This window comes from Mauremys reevesii, linkage group 5, assembly GCF_016161935.1.
Source record: "Mauremys reevesii isolate NIE-2019 linkage group 5, ASM1616193v1, whole genome shotgun sequence".
NCBI classification, from domain to species: domain Eukaryota; kingdom Metazoa; phylum Chordata; order Testudines; family Geoemydidae; genus Mauremys; species Mauremys reevesii.
The window spans coordinates 87,990,216-88,013,519 of record NC_052627.1 but is presented as its reverse complement, the minus strand read 5'-3'; the positions used below and the strand labels follow the sequence as shown (position 1 = coordinate 88,013,519).

Sequence of the window (23,304 nt, the reverse complement as noted above, 5' to 3'; positions counted from 1 at the left end):
AGGGCAAAGTGCTCCGCTCTCCCAGCCAATTGGGATGAGCTCTAGGAAAGGGACCAGCATATATATACTGCATCCTGCATCATAGCAAGACAAGGACTGGCAGGAGAAGGCTAACCTGATGAACCTTCCAAAGTGGAGGGCTGATTAGGGAAAAGGATCCAGTGGAAGGAGGAGCTGACTAGGCTTTACTGCTGGCATAAGCCCCAGCTTGGAGGAAGAGATTTGCAGGAACTTCTGTCTAAAGGAGGGAGATCTTGACAGCCACAAGGCAAGAGTCAAAGAAACTGCCTGAAACACAACTCCAGATCCTGAAGGAGGGAGATACCAATTGCTTTAAAATAAGAGACAGAGAAACTGTTTGAAATACAGTACATCTCAGCTGCTGGCAGAGAAAGCACCTCTGTATCTGGCTAAAAAGAAGGCATAAGGAGCCACAAGTCCAAGATGGGGACCTTGTAAAGACCTGGTAAAGGGCAAAGGTAGGAGCAGCAAAGGGAAGGAAAAGTGTGTAGCTGTAAAACAAGATCCCTGGGCTGGATCCCAGAGGAGAGGATGGGCCTGGGTTCCTCTACCTCTTCTCTAGACTAAGAGGGGAAGTACAGGCATCAGGAGTGAAAGAGGCTAAGAACTAGGAGTCCCAGGCAGAGGCCAAGGACTGAGCTTAGAGGCCACTAGACTGAGTTTTCTTATATTTGGATGTTTATGTTAAACCTGGAAGGGGAATAGATGGACAGGTGACTTGGCTGGAGGCTAAACCTTGGAAGCAACAGAAAATTGTGGAACCAGGATAGATAAACCCTAGACTGAATGAAAGAAGCCCTTCAATACAGTGTCTTGAGATGGGGCAGGGTGAAAATGTGCACATGCATGCTCTGACAGTGAGTATGCCATAGCAATATTAATATCAGGAAGATTTTTTTTAATGATTCTGTTATTTCTATTAGAGTCCTATAAAACTTTTTAGTCTGCAAAACATCTAATGGATTAATTGTACTTCAAATCTAAAAATAAGACACAGAATTAAGAGTGTTTTGGGGAAAATGTCCATAGCTTGATTCTCCTCTCACTTATACCCAGGGCCGCCCAGAGGATTCAGGGGGCCTGGGGCAGGGCTGGGTCTTTGGCAGTGGTAGAGCAGCCTAACTGCCACCGATCGCGGCGGGGTATTTTGTTTGGTTTTTTTCCCGCCGCTTGCGACGCTTGTACTCACTGGGCGGTGCTCTGAGGCTTCAGCAGCACTTCAGCAGCGGGTCCTTCACTCGCTCCGAGTCTTGCGCTGCACTGAAGGACCCACCGCCGAAGACCCGGAGTGAGTGAAGGGCCCGCTGCTGAAGTGTCGCTGAAAACCCAGAGTGGCTCGAGGGGCCCCTGCGGGGTCTGGGGCCGGGGGCAAATTGCCCCACTTGCGCCCCCTCCCCCCCCGGGTGGCCCTGCTTATACCTGTTTTACTCTAGTGTATACACCTTTGAGTTCAAAGGTATTATTCCCAATTTACACTAACGTAAGCAAGAGGAGACACACACTCTACAGATTGAGTAGTATTTTTCTCTGATCTATTTATCTTGGATCAGTTTACACTAGCTAAATTTTTTTAACAAGCTTATTAAAAATAGAGGCACAAAGCAAGAGAAGAATCTATATTCTCAAAGGCCATGTTTCTACAGCTTGGAAAAATAAGACTTGAGGCTCTGGGCAAAAATTAAAAAGAGGGAATTTTCTGACCTGTGCCTTAACATAAGCCATATTTCTGTCTGTAATTACTAGGAAAATTCTTGATGTTACAAGTATTTAAGTCATAAATACATTTTAATAAGTAGACATTGTTCAGTTTTCTAAAAGAAAAAAAACAGGGCCCTTAGACAAAATTAAGCTATATGATAGCACAACACTTGGCTGAGATTTTAAAAACTGTATAAAATCTAGATTCATTATACAGGATATGGCATCTATCATTGTTCCTTTTTCAGGCATTAATTATTAAACGTATGTTATTTTAGTTCTCTTTTTAAAATGTTAAGCATCAAAGGTGCATGAGTATTTTCCAGTAAATAGGACATACAAAACCTCACTTAAATAGCATACTGATGTGATGATGCACCTTGAAAAAAATGCTATGATCAGAAACACTTAAATAGGATGTTTTCAGAAAGAGGTAATGAAACCACACAACTTAAGAGTGCAAGAGTGACACTGAGCAAGAAAGCAGGCTAAATGACCCAAATGCTGCCTTTAAAGACATATTATATATAATAAATGGTAATTAGGGCCATTCCTTATAAATAGCTAACAAAGCCATGTTAGAGAGACTAGAGCTTTGAAATGCAGACTTGTATTGTTAGAAAATTAGTAGAAGATAGTGATCTTATTTGTCTGTGGTTACCTATATCTTGTTAGAAGTTAAGTATCAGAGGGGTAGCCGTGTTAGTCTGGTTCTGTAAAAGCAGCAAAGAATCCTGTGGCACCTTATAGACTAACAGACGTTTTGCAGCATGAGCTTTCGTGGGTGAATACGAAGAAGTATTTGTGGGAAGAACACGAAAGCTCATGCTGCAAAACTTCTGTTAGTCTATAAGGTGCCACAGGATTCTTTGCTGCTTTGTTAGAAGTTAAGGTTGTAACAGATGGTTCCTCTTTGTTACTTAACTTCTATTCTATTGATTCAGAGATTAAAAGGGAATATTAACATTTAGATGAAACTTGGGTGTAATAATAAAATTATCTATATTTCAATTTGAAGTTTGTAGTAAACTGCCTATGAACTGCTTATGAATGTAACCAATTACTTATGTATACATAAGAAATAGGAGGTTTTACTTCAAAGCCACAATGCTTCACCCAAGGAATGCCTGCTGTCAGAGATCTATAAAAGAACTGAGGCCTCAATCCTGTATCTCAGATCTGCTTAAGCTTGGTCAGGGGAAGCTTGAGTCGCAAGACTGAGGTCTCCAGCTCCAGTCTAGATTACCCTGCTAATTCTCATGGAAGAATTTTGAACAAACTCTATATATGGACTGCCTATTTGGACTATAACCCGATGAACTGATTCTGGAAAGAACCTTTTGCAACTCAGCAGCTCACCATCTTTACTATGAAACTGACCTAAGAACTTTATTCATATCTGTATGTATAATCTTTTAATCACATACTCTTTTCTTTTAAATCTTAGTTTATTAAGAATTGGCTGTAAGTGATTATATGGATAAGATCTGAAATATTCATTGACCTAGTGGGTAACGTGTTCGATTCCTTGGGATCGGTAGAACTTTATATATGATGGACAAGATTTTCAGTAATCCTCATATTTGACTTGGCTGCGTGGGTGGGAGTGCAAGGCTGGACTGCTTTAAGAGAACTGTACTTCTGGCTTTGGGGTAACCAGAGAGGTATTGTAGAAGCTGTTTTGTTGCTGCCTTAATGAATCTAATAGAATAACCACCAGTTTTGGGGATCGTCTGCCCCATTCTTTGCAGTTTGCCTTGACTGAGCATTCTCAGTGTGCCCCCGACCCAGGCACCAACGGTCACAGCAAGCATACATAATTTAAAGTTACATACGTCTGCTTTGTATCTCTTCAGTCTTCTCTCATGAAGTTGGGGAACAAGTTGCAGCAAAGGATGCAGGACAGACGACTGAGAGGACATGAACACAGACACATGAGTAACAATGAAATCCTGGTCTTGTGATGCAAAGAATGTCTCTTATTATACTACTGGTTTATGGACAAAACACGCACAACAAAGGACCAAAGATGTTAGCTGATAGTTAACTTTTTGGGTACTCTGAATTTATACCTGAAAGATACAGCATGTTTATTTAGTCTCTGAATACATCTAGAGTGGTAAAGTGTATTGTTTTATCAGGGGCAAGTCCCAATTCTGACTTCGATCAGCCTGTGTGAGTGCACAGGTAGCTCTGTGATTTGAATATAGTGAACTGTGCACAGAACACTTTTGGGAAGCTTTCATTCTCCGTTTCTGATTACTACTGTTTCTAAGATGATCTGCTATTGTAATAGACAGCTTCAAATTTCCTGGCACTCAAAGTTAATTTTGCTTTAAAATAGTTTGAATCACAGGAATAAAAGTGATGTTCAATTAAAAAGTAATTTCTAGTAGTGTTCCTACCAGGATATATATATATTTGAAGTAAAATCAGCAAATCTGATGCAGGTCACCCTATTAGCTTCAGGAAAGACAAATTAAGGCCCAGAGTCTGCAATTCACATGCTCAGGCACACTGATGTGCTTGCACTGATCTCTGTTGAGTTCAGTGGGGCTCCATGCAGGTACAGCAATGTGCCCCTACGCAATGAATCAAAGGATCAAGGCTTTAGGGATCAAGGCCTCAATATGGATTATTTATTACATAAGGAGTAAAATGTTCCGAGAAATAAATCAAACTATAATTACCTGTATTCATTCAACTAATTTTAAGCCCAAACTGATCCCCTTGTTTAAACAAGAGAACATGGTTCACAACATGAAAAACAGTGCATATCTGATATGATTACTTTTATACAAAGTGCAACAAAGGTTGAACTACTATTGTAACACAAGTTACAGCATATTTAATAGTGTCATTTTTCCTATCATTTTATTTTATTTGTAGGGTACAGAAACAGAGCAGGTGCTTAAAAAAAATAGCATTTCATGCAGTAGAAAAAACATCAAACCTAAACATGAGCGGCTGAAGTCCCAAAGCAGCTAGCAAAGTGCTATCACCAAACTCAGCTGCCTTGGGTCTATGCATGATAATCAACCAGGAAACATATTGACTATAGCTTTAACTGGAGGTTTAGAAAATAACTTGTACTGTGTTCTAGCAATGATGCAGTATATTCCCAATGGAAACATATAGCGCAAGACAACAGTGAACATAAACATGACAGAACGATTACCAAAAAGGGAAAAGTCTGAATATTGCACTCTCAAAACGCAGTGATATACAATGAAAGCGTGGTTGCACATAGAAAACAAATATCTATGTTATGTCTGCACTTTAAAAGCAAGAGCTGATCAAAATGTAGTTTATTTGTTGAGCGATGAGGTTTTTTTTTTAAATATCAGAACACTAGGATATTTGATTTATTCTATCTTTTGTTTACTGTGAAATCCAAAATCTTAATTAGCATCTTATATTTTGCCTAAAATGCTGTATTAGATATATTTAATAGTTCTCAACATTTAAGGCCAGCCTCTCAACTAGTATAAATCAGCATAGCTCAATTGACTTTGGTGGAACAATACCAGTCAAAACTAACTGAGGATCAGGAACATGAGATCTTAATTTCAACATATAATTATATTAGATATGCAGAAATGAACATGGTTTTATTTTTTCCTAGGATAAACTTGTGTCTTGTGGCACCCTTCCTAAATTTTGAAGTTACAATGTTCAGACATAGGCACCATTCCTTGGACATTCCATTCTTTTGTTTAAATGTACAGTATTAGGGATACTGTGTCAAACTCCACAAATTATTAACTTGGTCTCCAGCTGGAGAGTCTATCAAGACTACTGCTAAGAAGAATACTGTCTTGTTTTTAAGTACAAGCACACATTTATTCACAAAGAGGGGTGGTGAAACTTACCATGATGTCTGAATTGCCTGAGTCATGAGTCTTAGAATAATGAAATAAGAACTGTTCAGAAAAAATTAAAAGTGGGATTTTACTACAAGACATGTTAATGGGTTATGGTTTTCTTGACTATAAGTGTGACCAAAAATATGTATGACAACCTTACCCTTTTGGTGTTGTCTTTTTCCTCTAAACTCTGTGGGAACAATAATTGGTATAGATGCTTTAATTTCTAAAACAAGCCAAGGTCAGTTTTAGTAACATTATAAACATCTTGGTACTTTCTTGGAACATTTTACTCTTTTGATAACCACATTATATTTCTTGGGTTGTCAAATTAACTGCTGCTTTCAAAAACTGTATTGTGTACTGATTGCTTTCCCCCAGAAAACTTGACTTTTAGTCATTAAATACATTTCTTTACAATCATTAACATGCTACTACTGGGCCACTTCTTTCCACTATTCAGAATAGGAGAACTTTATCGTTTTGACACTAATACACTAAGGAGTTCATGTTTTAATGATTCAGCAAAGTGTGAGGCCCCATTCTCCAGTAAAAGTAAACTACCAATACAGGAAGGACAGGAGACTCCCCTCCCAGGTAACTGAAGGAAACTAGTTCATTCCTACACTGGAGGCTGTGTGGTTACTCTAATCCATGAGCTACAAAGTATATTCCAGAGGGGGAGAGAGATTGTTTCCCGTTTCCCAAATATAGGGCTTGGTCTAAAGCTAATCAAAGTCAGTCTTTCAGATGGGTTCAGTGGGCTTTGGATGAGGTCCATAAGGCACTGCAGAGTGAGGGAGATATAGATTTATACTATTCCTCCAGGACCTGAGCAGCACCATAACTACACAACATGGAGCTGGAGGCTGTGGCAAGCTAGTATCCATGGTTATCCAAGGACAGCCCAGCTCAGAAAGCTGGGGATAATTACTATTTGCCTGGATCCTCAATTTATTCTAAAGTTTCAGGCAGTTAGTATACTGAAAATCATCTTTCAAAAATGTAAAATAGTTTTGAATTTGCACTACCTGAGGTTTCTGTAGAAATCCCATGACCATAAAGCAAAGTTCTTCCAGTGCACTGGATGTCTATTGAAAAGGAAACATGAACTCAGACACCGGATTACTTATTTAATGGCACTTGAAAAACAATTATAAATAATTAAAATAATATTGCTCTAACTAGACTCACCTCAGGGTGAGGATCTATGATGGACAGGTAAGCAGAACATGCATCATCTATCTGTAAAAATTGAGATGTTACATCTTAGAAAGTCAGACTGAACAGTAAACAGACAAAATGTATATACATTTTCAAATAGCATTCAGTGTAGCAAAAGGTATGACAGGATTATCAAAATAGGTGGTTTGTATATACAATCGATCCCCGACAGATCGATTGCTACCCGCCGATCCGGCGGGTAGTCTGGACGTACCCTAAGCACCCTCAACTCTCAATGACTCCACTGATCTCAGTTGTCACCGAAGGGACTCAACACCTCACGTGGTTGGTTTAAAGGGGATGCTATATATAAAACTCAGAGTGCCAATGAGAGAGATATTCCAGGGACGTTAAACTCAGACAAAAGGGCACTGCTGGAGATGTGACTGATTGACTGTGGACCACCTACATAACATACAACACCAGTGACAGGAATAGACACTTATTGATCAGTTCTCAAGTACTCCAGGAGAGAGGGAGGAAAGGGAAATAGGGGACTCAAAGGCATATGAATTCAAGTAATTAATATTTTCAGTGAAGAAAGTTCAAGAGTACAGTATACTCCCATTTATTCAAATGGCCTGGGGCACATCCAAAACCTTCAGATAACCAGGTGCTTGGATAAATTATGGAAGTACTATTTTAAGCTGCAGTTTTGCTGATATAGGCATACGGGGAATGAAGGGAGTAATGCTGCTGTTTGCTTAATACTTTTGCTTTAGATCCAGCACAGATCTTTTTCTTTTTGACATGATCCTGCCAATATGCTGTTGCTGGTGAAATAGGATTACATCTCAGTAACTGCAGGTAACTGTTCAGAGCCACTATACAAATATAAAGCTGTTGATTAGCACTAAGTGAGACCTTATTATCAAGTGATTGAATATAGGGCTACATTCGGGACACAATGTGGCTTCAGATAACTAGGATTTTCAGATAAAAGGAATTCAGATAACTGTAATGATACCATATTTTATAATGAAAAAGGAATGGTTACAAAAGCCCAGAATGCAGCACCAGGATATAATACTATAGGGAAATTTTTTTAAAAAAGAGGTTTAACTTTTCATGACAGTTTAAAATTTGTGTCACATGCTATTGTACATTGCATGTGACACATTTTCTATAAAATATCCTATATTTTTAGTCCAGATGACAAATACCTTTTGCAATCACACTCTCAATCATGCATTATGTTCCAGGGAAGTGGTTTTCAAAAAAGACTGGACAATATATTAAGTTCTATAATAAATATCAGAGATAAAGAACTCCAAACGCTACACCTTGGCAAGCACAAATTACAAAAGAAGATACAAATAACGTTGGTTCAGGTGCTTTAGGAGAAGCTTTTCTACTCAGAAATTAATCATATGAAAAACACATTAGGAGACATTGAGGGGAGGTGAGTAGCTCACCACGCTTCCTCTCCAAATAGCCTTTTATGTTAAAATGTCTCCTTCCCCTCCCACTTTTGCTGAATCTCTGTGTCTCCGGGAATACCAACAGATTATTAAACTTTGCTATTGTGGGTTTAGTGTTGAAAATGCATAGGTGTAAAGCAAAAGTGGATAAAATAGACCAATTCAAAAATCATATTTTGGGATCCCAGGCTTTAAGCCTGATTCTCACCCAGGACAATCCCTTCCTGCTGCTGGAGGTCTCTGTTAGAGGGTTACTGTAATTCATGAACACTAAGCAAGATAAGCTGTAAGCCATCTTGGTCTCAATGGAGAGCAAGACTGAGAATCTATCAGCCAAAATCTACTTTTAAATGGTTGAGCTGAGAAGAATCTACAATATCTAGACTCGAAGAATGCTAAAAATCAAGAACTTGCATTAAAAAAACAACCCATAATTTTTATCTTTACAGATGTATCTCCTCAATACCTGCCTTCTCTTTTCTACATCACAGGGGTGTTATGATGATTAAAAATTGTGAAGTGCTTAGATACTATAGTAATGTAAGGACAGAGTACAAGTGCATTAAATTCCCCAGCAACTAGGGTGTAAGATTCTGGCTCATGTAGACATACTGAGCTAGCTTTAATCTAGCTAGCTTAGGTCCCAGAGGAGCAAAGCTGCAGCAGCACATGCTTCAGCATAGGCTAACCATGCAAGTAATTACCTAGGGTCCAGGGTGGGTGTATGTAGACCATGCTGAAGTGTGTGCTGCCCCAGCTTCACTGCTTGGGTACTAAAGCTAACTAGATTAAGGCTGGTTGGGATACATCTCTATGAGCTGCACTCACACCCCATTATTGCAGTTAAGACATAGTCTAAGAGTAAGACCTGACAAGTATTCTGTTATTCTAGGGATGCTGTCTCTTGAGTGATCTGCTAGTAAGAATCAGAAGGAACCAAAGGGGACTGCTCATTCTCATAACCTAAACAACTACTGTGATTTGGAGGATCCTACTACCAGGAGATGGCTCTATCTCTTTTATTAGTTTGCAGTGTTGCCATATACCGGTATAATCCAATCCCACATTAATTTTGCTGTAAAACACGCACTTGTAACTGTTTGATTTTGTTATATCATTCTATACAGAGTTCATCATATTATGAATTGATCCTGCATCCACTGAGATCAATGGTAATTTTGCTTTTGTCTTCAATGAGAGCAGAAGCAAGCCTTTTGTTACATGTCTAATTCAAGGGATGTATAAAACAAATGTCTTCTACGTTTCTGATTTTTCATCTAAATCCTTAAGTGGTTTGAGACTCATTTTCCTGAGAGATGGTCCATCAACTCATATGATCAATATTACAATGGTTGTATTCGGCACAGGTGTTGGCATTAATACTCCTGAGTTTAAAAGGGAGCAGAGGCTGGCAGCAAGGCATTCTCTGGGAGGGGTCTTTGACTCTGGAACTTCCTCCGTCCCCACCCCCTTGGTCCACCAGAGCCCAGAGTTGTTAACTTTCTAAGAAAACTCTTTAGGTTTAAGCTTACAAGAAAGTATATGGCTGCTGTTTTATTAGTACTGTACGCACATCCTTTTAGAAGAAACATCTTGAACTTTTAATAGTAAGTTTACTATATATATATATATAAATGCATCCTCTTCCTGTTTTCTAATAGCATATTGCACCCTAAGGAAATGGCAGATGAGTGTAAGCATATCCTGAGGTAAAGCCCTTCTAAATGTTATATGTCAATGCTTTGTCCATATCACAAGGTACAGAGCAATGCGCTCTGGCCACCTAACACACATGTAACATACTTGTACATAAATCAAAATACTTGTACATAAATAAAAAAACTCAGAACTGAGAATACAACATGCTATAACATCAGTCAGCACCCACAATATTAAAATATATAATTGAAGCAGTACATAATCCAATATCAAGTGAACCAAAATGATAGAATGTGATTCAGTAAGTGTTTTAGTACCATATACAGTATCTTTGGAGTAATATCTTTTGCTGTAACAATCACTACATTGTATGTATTCTACATTATGATTATACGTATTTTCTCCGTGGCCCATAAATATGCCTAGTCATTGCCAGTTACATGAAAGCTTGCCTCCCACTACCAAGTCTAGCTCTGCATGAGCCAACACAATTTCTTCCTTACTCTAATGACCTCCCAACTCCCAGCCTAATGATCATTTTGGTATTTGGGTTAAGACAAAATATTTAGTAATCAGCAATCTGAAAAAGGTGGTTGCATCCCATCCCCAAAATCAATATAGAAGGGTACAATCTATGTAGGAGAGATAGAAAGGGACAGAGGAAGAGCTCCACCAGTATGTCAGAAATATTTACAGTGCAAGATGGGTACATGTGTGAGCGGTAGGAAGAACACTTTTCAATGCACTCCAATCTGAATCTACTCTGCTTATGATCAGAGATGACTTGATTAGTTCGTGTTTTCAGTGTTTCCTTCTTTGGGGGAAAACCTGTGCAAAGGATGTGGAATGCCAAAAAAAAAAGTCTCTATGATTGAGGATGTCAGGAAACTATGGCAGCTGTCAAACTCCAGCCATGTAGCAGGGATCATATGGAGTGTATGGCCCTGCGTGAGGAGAGGCTCTATGATAGTGCATCAGTGGTGTTCTGATCTTTTATACCTGCCCTTTAGACAATAAATTAGCAAGAATCATCCACAACTGTAAACTGTAGCAGAATATTATTAAAACACATGGTTGATCCAGCACTTGAAGATATTGCTGCTTACTTCATTCCACAGCTGCAAATCTTGTTCTGCCTGTAGTTCTTGAGATAGCACTGGTACACCTGAAAACAGAGAGAGTGATACCATAGAACAAAGGCTATAATTATTCTGTTTATAATGATTTTTCTCATATATATAGTATCTCATATATATATATATATAGTCTTATATAGTATGCCATGTAGTTTATATTGCTAAGGATTTGATGCCCAGAATACACTGTTAGAATACACAAAAGTGAAAGATACAGGGAGTTATAGTATACAGGAGCCTGTGGCCTCAAACATTATTATATTTTCTCCAATTGTTTCTGTCTGATGAAGTTATTTTCTTCATTGGAGCAAAGAGTTTCTTTTGCCATTCACAATACAGTTGCAGAATAGCTTCCTTGAAGAAAATGGAGTTATACAAAAGGTGGAAGGTGGCCCAATACATTTTAGCTATTCTAGCTCAGATTTCATGTCATTTACACTGCTGATGTAACTGACAGCGGATTTTGACCCTCCATATGTAAAAGTTGTGCAAGTCATTCTATTTCCATCAACATTCATGCTGATGTAACTCTGTGGTAAGCTGTAAGTAGCTGGCTGGAAACACTGTCTAGCAGTCCCAGACAACTAAAATGCCAGTCTAAAAAACCATTCCAATTACTCCAAATCTCTCAAGTCCCATAGCTCTCCAAGAGCTCATCTCACTCTCAGTGCATTCAAAGAACTGAAAATAATAACTATAGCTCTGACTTGTTAATTTATTGTATATTGCACTAAACATATGTAATATTGTATAGGTTCACACATGGAACTTTTAATGTGTATTTTGTTTAGTGGTATGGATAGTATTTGATTTTTTGACTTTTTGAAGGTGGCATTTTTGACAAGATAAAAAATGTGGCGTATCAGCTTTGCATTCTTTCTTTTTTGGGTGTATGCTATGTGGAAATGCTAAGATTGTTGAAAGATAATAAATGTCTGTTAATTATTGATTTATGTGACACTGGAAAGCTGGAGCCAAGTTTGTGTTTTGCCTTACAATTTACAGTTTGTTGCTATGTGCATTGAGGGTAATAATATTGTTGAATTGAAAATGAGTTTCTCATGTGTTGGGATGAAGGAATATTGTGATGGTAATGGGCAAATGCCTGGAATTTAGTGCTGAGATGGGTGTGAATGTTGACTAAATTTCTGACTAGAGCTAGTTGGAAATTTCTGTCAAAATGGTTTTTCATTGGAAAATGGAAATTTGTCAAAAGAAAAACATCTCATGGGAAAGGGTCAGTTCAACTGAAACTTTTGTTGGGAAAGTTTCTCAGGTCCAGGATGGAATTTCTGATCTTAACTGGAAGAGGAGGGGTGAATGAGCAACAGCCTAGGGGCTATGGCACTGACCTGGGATATGGGACACATAAGTTCAACTCCCTGCACCAAATCGGACAGAACTTAATTGAACCCTGACTTCCCAGGCAAGTGCCTCCACTACCTGGTTAGTCTGGGGTGGGTCTCAGTCTCTCCTGTTGAAGCTGTTCCATTTTGTACAACTAGTTAAATATTAATTCAGCACCACTGACTCCCTCCAAATTAAGCAGAGCAGAGATCTTACTGTGCGTACCCCACATCCCAGGTGAGTGCTCTAATCACTCAGCTATTGGTTATTCTTCTCTCACACATGCTATTCTCATAAAAATTTCAGAAGGTCTCAGTTTCATCCCAATATGGAACAGGAAAATTTTTGAAATCTCAAACATTTTGGCAGGATAGGAAGCCATGTCCCGCCAGCCCTATTTACACCTTCCTTGCCTCTCAGTGTTTATGTTAGTGGCAGGAAATACACTGTAGCAACCTTAGCTATAAATTAATGAATTTTTTTGTGTTACAAGTCCCTGGTTTTCTTTTATGCTTTTAATTAAGGTATCCAAACTTGGGTGATATCTGGGGCTGGAGAAAGGACCTATTTAGAAAGTAAAGATGGGGAGAAGATAATAATCTTATCTTCTCCATTTAAATCTTTTCTGATCGGGAAGAGAAAACTTTCATTGATGCTCCAGCTGCTTCTGTCTAGCTCTCAAAGCTTTTCACATGAAGCAACAGGAGCCTGATAGAATGAAAAGCTTTGAGCACCAGGCAGGAAAGTTTGAGTATTGGTTAGAATTTTCTCTGCCAGCAGTATAAACTTTTGAACAGAGCAAATACAATTGTTTCACCAGCTCTGCAGTTTCCTTCCTCCTCCCCCTGGCCAGCTCTATTCCCAAGACTTTAGGATATATCTACACTATAAGCGCTACAGCAAGGGTTCTCAAACTGGGGGTCAGGACCCCTCAGAGGGTCGCAAGGTTATTACATGGGGGGATCATGAGCTGTCAGCATCCACCTCAAACCCAGCTTTGCCTCTAGCATTTATAATGGTGTTAAATATATAAAAACGTGTTTTAATTGATAAGGGGGGGGTCGCACTCAGAGGCTTGCTATGTGAAAGGGGTCACCAGTACAAAAGTTTGAGAACCACTGCGCTACAGTGACACAGCTGCAGTTACGCCACTGTAGCATAGATACTTACTATGGCGACAGTAAGATTTTTCCCAATTGCTGTAGTAAATCCATCCCCTCGAGAGGCAGTAGCTATGTCAACAGAAAAATTCTTCCATTAACCTAGCAGTTTCTACAACCAGGGCTTAGGTTAACTTAATTAGGTCTCTCAGGGTGTGCATTTTTTCACTCCCCTGAATGACATAGCTAAGCTGACCTAAGTTTTTAGGTGTAGACCATGTCTGCCTCAGTCTCTATCCCATGCTTTAAGCCCTAGACAGGCACTGTCTGTCCTACAGCCACCATCACTGCCCCCTACACTGCCTCATCCAGTGTTCATCTTGTAACCTAGATGGACTTCATTGATATAAATTGTATACAATTTTGCCATATATGGATGAAATATCCATGTATAGAAATTACATGCAGAAAAATTAAGCACTTAAACCCTGATTCAGGAAGGCATCCCTATTCAGAAAGGCCACTTATGAGGAAATCCAATGACCAGGCTAACTTCGTCCACTACAAATGCATTCTCTCATCTTTCAGTTTGCCATTTTCCTTGCTAAACTTTACTTCTCCAACTTAATTCAATCTCACACACACAATCTCAGCTACCTTTTGCCATCTTTGACTCACTCCTCAAACCCTCCCCTCTTCCTGACTCCACTTTTCCCTCTGCACAAGATCTCACTGATTTCTCTCAAGAGTAATTTGACAAAACACCACATGATTTCATCTTCTTCTCCCATGTCACAGGTGCAGAAGTTTCTCATCTGCTCTCTTCCAGTAACCCATCTGTTTGTCCCAGTGCTTCCATCCTACTCCATCTCCTGATCTTCCTTGTGCCCTCTCTCATATCCTCCCTCACAATTCTGCTTAACTTCTCTCTCTCCTCTGGCTTGCTCCCCACAAAAATATATACATGCTTTAATCTCTCCCATCCTAAAAAAACCTCATCCTTGACCCCATTTGCCTCTTCAACTACCACCCCATCATCCGTTCATGTCTAAGCTCATTGACGGCACTGTATACAACTGCTCTCTGGAGTTCCTCTCCTCCAATTCCATCCTAGACCCTGAAACCATTCTTGCAAAAGTCACTTATGACCTTTTCCTAGCCAAAGCTCAGAATCAATACTCCATCCTCACCCTCTGTGACCTATCAACTTTCAATATTTCTCCTCTTGAAATCTTGTCCCCCATTGACTACTGTGACTCTGCTTTCTGCAAGTTCTCTTGTTACTTCTTTAATCACACCTTCAGCATGTCCTACAAAGGATCCTCCTCATCTTCCCTCAAACTTTCTTTGGGAGTTCCACAGAGCTCAGTTCTTGCCCCCTTTTCTTCTTCTTCTACACCTTATCTCTGGGTAATCTCATCTGCAAACACAAATTCAACTTCCATCTATATACTGATGACTTACATATCTACTTCTGTACTCCAGACCTGTCTTCTTCTGTCCAACAGGGGTGCTGGAACAATTTGTATAGTAGGGGTGCTGAAAGCCACCAAACCAAACATTAAACCCTGTATATGATGGAAACCACTTTAAACCAGGGACTGTGGCTGCACCCCCAGCACCCCTAGTTCCAGCACCTATGCTATCCAAACTAAAATCTTGACCTGTCTCTCTGACATCTCATGGATGTCATGTTGTCAGGTCAAGCTCCAACATGGCTAAAACATAACTTTTAGTCTTCCCCCAAGCGCCCCCGCTATCTCCTTTCTTGATCACTGTGGACAACACCAGCATCCTGTATGTCATTCAGATCCATAACCCAAGCATCATCTTTGATTTGGACTTTTCTAAGTCTTCATATCCAGGTTATGTCTAAGTTTTGCAAACTTTCTGCATAACATCTCTTTCCTAATCATTCACACAGCTAAACTTCTCATCCAGGTTCTCAGTCTCTAGTTTCAATTACTTCTGTCTGGCCTTGTCAGTCTTGCCCTACTCATATCTGTTGAGAAAGCTGCTGCAAAGATCATTTTCCTAGCCTGTGTCACTTTGACCATCTTACCCCTTTCTTTGCATTCCCCCACTAGCTTCCCCTTCATTATCACAAACATAAGCTACCCATCTTCACTTTAAAGGCCCTTCATGGCCTATCCCCACTCTACCCATCATCTCTCATTGACTACTGAGATGTTGATTCCCAGCTGAAATTGGCCCATGATACCAGCCTCCATCAACCACTTGTTACATTTTCAAACACGTACCTTTGAACTTTCTCTGATGCTGCCCCTCATGCTCCACATAAATATCTACACAACAAACATTGTTCTCCTTCATAATCCTTTTTAAAACTCTGCCACGATGCCTACAAAAACTTGAGAACAGGCCACTGATATGCTGAGACAACTGCCTGTCATGCTGAGCAATATGGTCTCATTATTTCCTTGTATTCCCCTGTTGGTCTGCATCTATCTGTTGTCTCTTATCCTATACTTAGACTGTAAACCCTTTTTATTCTCTGTTTGTACAGTGCCTAGAACATGGGCTCCTGGTCCATGACTGGGCTCCTGGGCGCTGTGGTAATACAAACAAATAAATAATAACAACGTACTTTAAACTTGTGGTTAAAATTAACAGCATTGCCAGCTCTCATGATTTTATTGTGGGTCTCCTGATATTTGGAGTTTTTCATAAAGGCACAGCTTCTGGAGGCATGTGATTAGCTGGAACTTTCATTTTTTTTGTTAAATGAAAGCTAAAATTAAATGTCTAGCCCTCATACTTGCTGAGAAAAGCTTGAAAGAGTGACCCACATGCACACTAAAGACTTAAAATCCAGAAAACCCCAATTCTATGGGTTTTATTTTTAAATCACATAATTTTTGAACTAATCTACTGATTCTGGGAGTCCTGATACACAATTTTTAAAAGCTTGGGATTTGAAATACTGAGTTAAGCACATGCTTAAATGCTTTCCTGAACTGGGGCCTTAGTTTACAAACATAAATATGTAGGTAAAGTGGAGGACATTGAAGGGATGGGAGCACTTGGGATTAGAAGGCACTGGAAGAAGGAGCAGCTGGCAAGAGGGTTTCCCAAAGCGTGCAGAAGTCCAGGAGAGAACCTGGTGGTGCACAGACAGTGAGATGGGGAAATATCTTCTGCAGCCATTAGGAAGTTGGCAGAAGAGCAACATCATCCTGCAGATTCCCCAAAGTACAGGAGATCGAGAAGACTAGCTTAGCCAGTGAAACAGTGAATTATTTAACTGGCTGAACTGTGGGAAAGCCCTTATCCTGTAAGGAATGCTTTCTTTACAGAGTAATGTCAAACAATATAGCTAACACTTTTGGTTTTTAGATGACTGATTTTTAAAATAAGTCTATTTGGGAGATCTAATGATGAGTGATGACTATGAAGTTTGAAATCTGAGTGTTGTAAGCATCTTCCGATTATAAAGATTAGAACTATGCTAAATTTAAAAAAGGAGAGATTTGTAAAGGTTCAGAATAACTAATTTAACATAATAATTGTATAGTAAATGTAATTAGGATCTGCTGAGCAGATACTGTAAGCCTGGGGATGATTAATTTTCACACAAAAACCACCACCTAAGGCTTTAAATCTTGCTTTAACTGAAAATACAACACAGCCTTAGCAATGGGAGGCATCACTGATACCTGCATAAAGTCAGATTTTACATCCATAAATGTAAAATAAGTAGTTAAAAACAGCCAGCTCTAAATAATTTTCCTCTGCTCTGTATATGGTGTATTTACCAGTCTCTTGAGACTTTTATTTGATACCTGTCTACAATTATCCCAACCCTGGATCTAGTAATCCTGGGTAGCCCAAACTTGAACACTGCAGATAAACAGCCCCTCATGAGCCCAAGTTAGCTGCAGTGTAGACATATTCTGGGACTGTTCACATAAACACTGGTAGAATTACAACATTGGCCCCTACAATTACCAATCCTGGAATTCAGGAATTAAGTTTGTGGGGGTTTTTTGTTTGTTTTTAAGTAAATAATTTGTGGTTTACTAATATAAAGTCCAAACATACAAAGTTCTAAGCCTCTCCAGTGAGGAGTACAGAAACACTCAAAAAAACTAACTCTATTCCACTCCAATGTGAAATCAATGGGTTTTTAGGCTACTCAGCACTTTACAGGGTGGGCCTGTAGTTTCCAAAATAATAATAAATATATGTTATTCAAAATCATCTCAGTTTATTAACTAAAAGGATTCACATTTCAGTTAACATAAATAAACTGACTTTACAGTGTAAAAAGGATTAGCTCTTTCTACTATTTCACTAGTTTAGTAATATCAGATCAAGTCTATCAAGATTAACTTTATGATTTAAAGTTACTAAAACTCCAGAATTAAAATGTTATAGAATCTTCCGTTAAGAGAAAATGAAATGTTGCCTTCTTGAGTGTCTAGTGAAAATAACTACTTTAGATACAAACATAAGAACAGCCATACTGGGTCAGACCAAAGGTCCATCCAGCCCAGTATCCTGTCTGCCGACAGTGGCCAATGCTAGGTGCCCCAGAGGGAGTGAACCTAACAGGTAATGATCAAGTGATCTCTCTCCTGCCATCCATCTCCACCCTCTGACAAACAGAGGCAAGGAACACCATTCCTTACCCATCCTGGCTAATAGCCTCAATTAATTTATCTAGTTCTCTTTTAAACCCTGTTATAGTCCTAGCCTTCACAACCTCCTCAGGCAAGGAGTTCCACAAGTTGACTGTGCGCTGTGTGAAGAAGAATTTCCTTTTCTTTGTTTTAAACCTGCTGCCAATTAATTTCATTTGGTGGCCCCTAGTCAGGGGCGGCTCTAGCCACCAGCGCGCCAAGCACGCGGCGGGGGCCCCCTCCGGGCGGGGCTTGCGCTCCGTGGCTCCCGCTCTGCATGCCCTGTCCACCGCCACCGGACGGAGGGACGACGGACCTGCTGCTGGCAGCATGACTGCGCCGCGCCCGCCTTCCCCCGCTGCCGCTGAGCTCCGCGCAGGTCGCGCGTGTCCGCTCCCCCCGCGCTGCGACCCGCGGGCATGGCACGGAGGGGAGCCGAAGCAGAGAGGAGAGGAGGGGGACCAAGGGCCGGGACGCGGCGCGGCGGCCGCTGCTGCGCGGCGCAGCTGGCAGAGCCCGATGCCCCTAGTTCTTATATTATGGGAACAAGTAAATAACTTTTCCTTGTTCACTTTCTCCACACCACTCACGATTTTATATACTTCTATCATAACCCCCCTTAGTCTCCTCTTTTCCAAGGTGAAAAATCCTAGCCTCTTTAATCTCTCCTCATATGGGACCTGTTCCAAACCCCTAATCATTTTAGTTGCCGTTCTCTGAACCCTTTCTAATGCCAGTATATCTTTTTTGAGATGAGGAGACCACATCTGTATGCAGTATTCAAGATGTGGGCATACCATGGATTTATATAAGGGCAATAAGATATTCTCCGTGTTGTTCTCTATCCCTTTTTAAATTATTCCTAACATCCTGTTTGCTTTTTTGATTGCCGCTGCACACTGCATGGATGTCTTCAGAGAACTCTCCAAGATCTCTTTCTGGATTAGTTGTAGCTAAATTAGCCCCCATCATATTTTATGTATAGCTGGGGTAATTTTTTCCAAATGTGCATTAATTTATCCACATTAAATTTCATTTTCCATTTTGTTGCCCAATCACTTAGTTTTGTGAGATCTTTTTGAAGTTCTTCACAGTCTGCTTTGGTCTTAACTATCATGAGTAGTTTAGTATCATCTGCAAATTTCGCCACCTCACTGTTTACCCCATTCTCCAGATCATTTATGAATAAGTTGAATAGGATTGGTCCTAGGACTGACCCTTGGGGAACACCACTAGTTACACCTCTCCATTCTGAAAATTTACCATTTATTCCTACCCTTTTCCCCTGTCTTTTAACCAGTTCTCAATTCATGACAAAATACAATACAATTTTGTATTGCATTGAATAATTAAAGGAATTAGAAAAATTAGCATGTAGATTTAGGGTGCACAAAAGATATCAGTGGTATTCTACAATTTGACTCATGAGGTTTGTTGAGAATGTCTTTGTAAGTATCACATGTAGAACACTTGCTTTCTAACATTAGAGTAATATGGAGACAAAAAAGATGAAACATTACCAATATTGAAAAGGAACGGTACTTAAAGCCTTGCTTATTTTTATATTGGTATATTTAAAATGACTCCACATTCTCTACATGACTATTTAAGACTATTGTCGAATTTCATTTCACTTCACACACAGGATTCACATAAATTTAAACATCTCTCTACACAACTTTAACAAGTTTATGCCTAATCAATGTCTAATGGCCACTGCATTTTATACTTTGGTAATATGATTTATATTCATTTAAGGTCAAGGGGAATTTTGGCTGCACAAAGAACACAAGACTGTGCCCTTTTTAGATTTAGAACATAATCCAACTCCCATTAACTCCATTTCCACTGATTTTAATAGGAACCGAATGTGATCTTTATTCATTAATCCAATACAGGTATCTGATGATGTGTAGCAATCAGTATGAACATATTTATTTTAACAAGTATGTTCTCGTAAACTAAAAGTATACAAAGTAGGTACTATAGTTTTAAATCTCCCACACAGTCTTCTTTAAGCAAAGGTTATTGGTAACACTTTACCTCTCTCTGTAAACAACATGAGCCTGATCCTGTGAGGTGTTGAAAGCATGCAACTCCCATGAGCTGAAATCAGTGGGCACACACCAAGATCCTTTAGAGGGCAAGTAAATATCACTTTATTTCAAGTGGATCCTTTGAAAGGAAACAGTAGCATCAAAAACTTCAAAAGGAGTTTGGCTACTCAAGAAATTCAGAGTTATGCCCAATATCTGTGTAGCTATGCAATTTCAAAGAGGCAACTTTTTTAAAAAATGGCCACACCAGAGTACCTATTATACAATATTTAAACCTCCCTCCTTCCTGGTGCTTTTAAATATCATAGACTCACAAATGAAAAGCAACCTTCAGATAAGAAACACAAACAAAACAAAAATACTCATTGTGTGATGATTTATTGTGTGACATTCCTCCTCAATGAATACATAACTAACTACTTTGTAAAGCATCTGAAGATATGCAGAATAGAACAATACTATAAAAATACATATTATATTACATTATATTATATTACATTACAACACCTTTATATATGCTTAATTTTCAGGTTTAATGTCTTATGCCTTTCAAATGAAATCAGGCTGCAGAATAGTTGATTATTTTTTTCCCTGTAAAATAAATTGTTTGAGAACACTGAGCCCTTTTTGACTCAGAGTAGCAATAAAGAAATAAATATTTCATGCCTTGTCATTTTCTTTTATGCCAAATTTTTGGTTTAAATAAGATTAGCTTTAATAAATTAACTTTTCCATAGTTCTTTCTAAATTTGAACTTCATGCCTTTGCAATCAAAACATATAAAATTGCAGACTTATTTGTGTGAAAATTAACTAATAATCATCATGTGCAGTATTTGTTTTTGTAACTTTTCAATGTGATGTAATCAGGTTTATTACACTACTCTTGCTTCACATTAATAAAACTATATAAGCAGTAATATGAATAATAAATTCAGTTAAGATTGCCACAGTGGTGTCTATAACCAGCCCTGATGTGCTGAGGTACTACAGGATGTATTTTGGTATGCAAGATGGTTTGGAGTACTGTTCTGAAAGTAATGATAGAGATTCAAACAAAACAGTGGCTAGCAATATTTACAGGACTTTGTGCCACTACAGAGCTCTTCTCTGTGCTTTCCACATTATTTTCAAAGGCAAATGAAATGTCTGTGATGTCCCATGGAATGTAACAATCTGTTCTCATGTCTAGAGTTGTTTTAAACCATCTTATACAATTTAAAAGTGAAGTATACAAAATTCTGAGGCATGAGTCAATTAATCCACAGAAAGGACATCATTCTCTATTAACTTCTATCAGGGTTTAGAATTTTATAGGATCCTATTGCTTTTATCCCTACCAAAGTATTTCCTAGGGACTTCCCCAGAAGTGTGTACATTTCTGGGGGGTACCTCTGTATGTGCTCCAGTAAGCACTTAAGGTAGCTGCCTGGACTCCCAATTTCGTTGCTCTTAAATTCAAGAGAAGGTTTTCTGTATTCAGTTTTACTGCAGGGCAGTATCACTGCACTCTCCATCCACATGTTCAGAATGGGATGATTAATTCAAATGTCTTGTTCCTCTCCTAGGTTCAGTGCAAGGTTCTGTCCCAAGTTTCCCTTCCCTCCCAGCACCTCTCCTGTGAGCTACAAACACAGATGAAGCACATAGGCTTGGTGGCGACACCAGATTAGGAGACTCCCACTCCGGAAGCTTTTCTCCTGGACACCTTGAACCTTTTCAGGTAGCCGCATCCCTGAATAAACTGTCACAGGTGGGGGACGGGGGGGGGGGGAGATTCAGCTCCCCGAGCGCTCACACTAGCCCAAGCCTTGTATGCAGGGCAGCTGTAGCGCTGGGGGGCTGGAAAGCGTGTCTCTCCCAACAAAAGTTAGTCCAGTAAAATATATTATCTCACCCACCTGTTCTCGCTCAGCCTAAGCGCCCCGAGAAAGAGAGGGACTCGCGGGGACACCCTGTAAACCAGCACCCCGCCAAGGGCAGCAGAGCGGGGCGGGGATGGGGCTAGGAAGCGAGGACCCAGCAGCAGCTAGAGGCTCCCCAGAGGAGCAGGGACTGGGTCTGGGGACGGGGCTGCGTCTCACCTTGGCAGGCGCACGTCCAGGAGGCGAGGAGCAGGAAGAGCAATAACAGGGACGCTTGGGGCACGCTGCTGTGGCGCCCCGGCGGGGTCCTGAGGCTGGGCTGGCTGCCGCGGGAGGAGGCAGCGTGGTGCTGAACCGGGGGCTGCTGCTGGCAAGAGCCTCTCCTGAGCATGGTGTCTGCCGAAGGGGGGCCCGGCTGGCCCCGACCCTGCGCCGCTGAGCGCTTCCCTACCGCACCCGCTGCCGCCGCGGCTGTGCCTCTCGCTCCGGAGTCGCCACGCTGCGGAGCCCGCGGTCCCTTCCCAAACTTTTAAATCTCCCGGACACGTGGACTGCGTCATCCTGACTCATGGCGAGCGCGTCATGCTCGCTCCCCCGCATCCACGCGCGTCCCAGGCCCGAGGAGTCCCACAGCTCGGCCGGGCAGCTCGTGACTCAGCCCGGGCGAGGGGTCCCTCCCCACCCACCGCAGGGCGGGAGCGCGGGGCCCCTCGTAGCTCGGCCCGCTGCTGAGTGGCTGGGAAGTGGAGAAGAAAAGCCAAGGCCGCCTGGGGTCCCCTAGGTTACACGGGAGGGGGCCACAGGCATGGCGGGATCAAGGCATACACCCCCCCCCCCACACACACACATTCACTCACATTTGGACCCTCTCTTTAACGGGATTTTTCCATGAAAAACAACCCCAAGCTGTGTTTGTGCAGGGTGGCACACAACGCCCTTCGCGTGCTCCGCTGTGCGAGCTCTGCCTGTGTTGTTGAGAGTTTGTATTTGGTTAAAATATTGTATTTTGCACTGTAGGGTGTTGCAGTTGGAATAGTTTGGTTAAAATGACAATTTTTTTAAGAAATAGGCCCGTTAACCCAAAATAAGAGGGTTAGATTTGCACCCAAGTAACTAACGGTGTGAATGAAAATCAATGTAGTTATGTGGGTTCTAGTTTCTGGGCAACCAAGCCGTAAAACAACTACGGGAGAGGTATGGAAAATAAGGCAAAATTCTGGTGTCAGAGACGTCCATTTATGTTATTTCTAAAGCACTGACCCCGCAGT

The 23,304-nt window shown here is 40.5% G+C and overlaps 1 protein-coding gene across 1 annotated transcript in view; it reads right to left on the bottom strand.

Annotated features, from left to right (window-relative positions):
• Positions 1-22,747, bottom strand: part of NMU (neuromedin U) — a 35,402-nt gene extending 12,655 nt beyond the window's left edge. Inside the window, 8 exon segments of the mRNA XM_039539449.1 lie at positions 3,555-3,629; positions 5,592-5,642; positions 5,746-5,775; positions 6,617-6,676; positions 6,780-6,830; positions 10,996-11,054; positions 22,256-22,512; positions 22,514-22,747. Coding sequence (XP_039395383.1) covers positions 3,555-3,629; positions 5,592-5,642; positions 5,746-5,775; positions 6,617-6,676; positions 6,780-6,830; positions 10,996-11,054; positions 22,256-22,512; positions 22,514-22,596 — 666 coding nt within the window. The 5' untranslated portion in view covers positions 22,597-22,747.
• Positions 22,748-23,304: the final 557 nt, after the last annotated feature.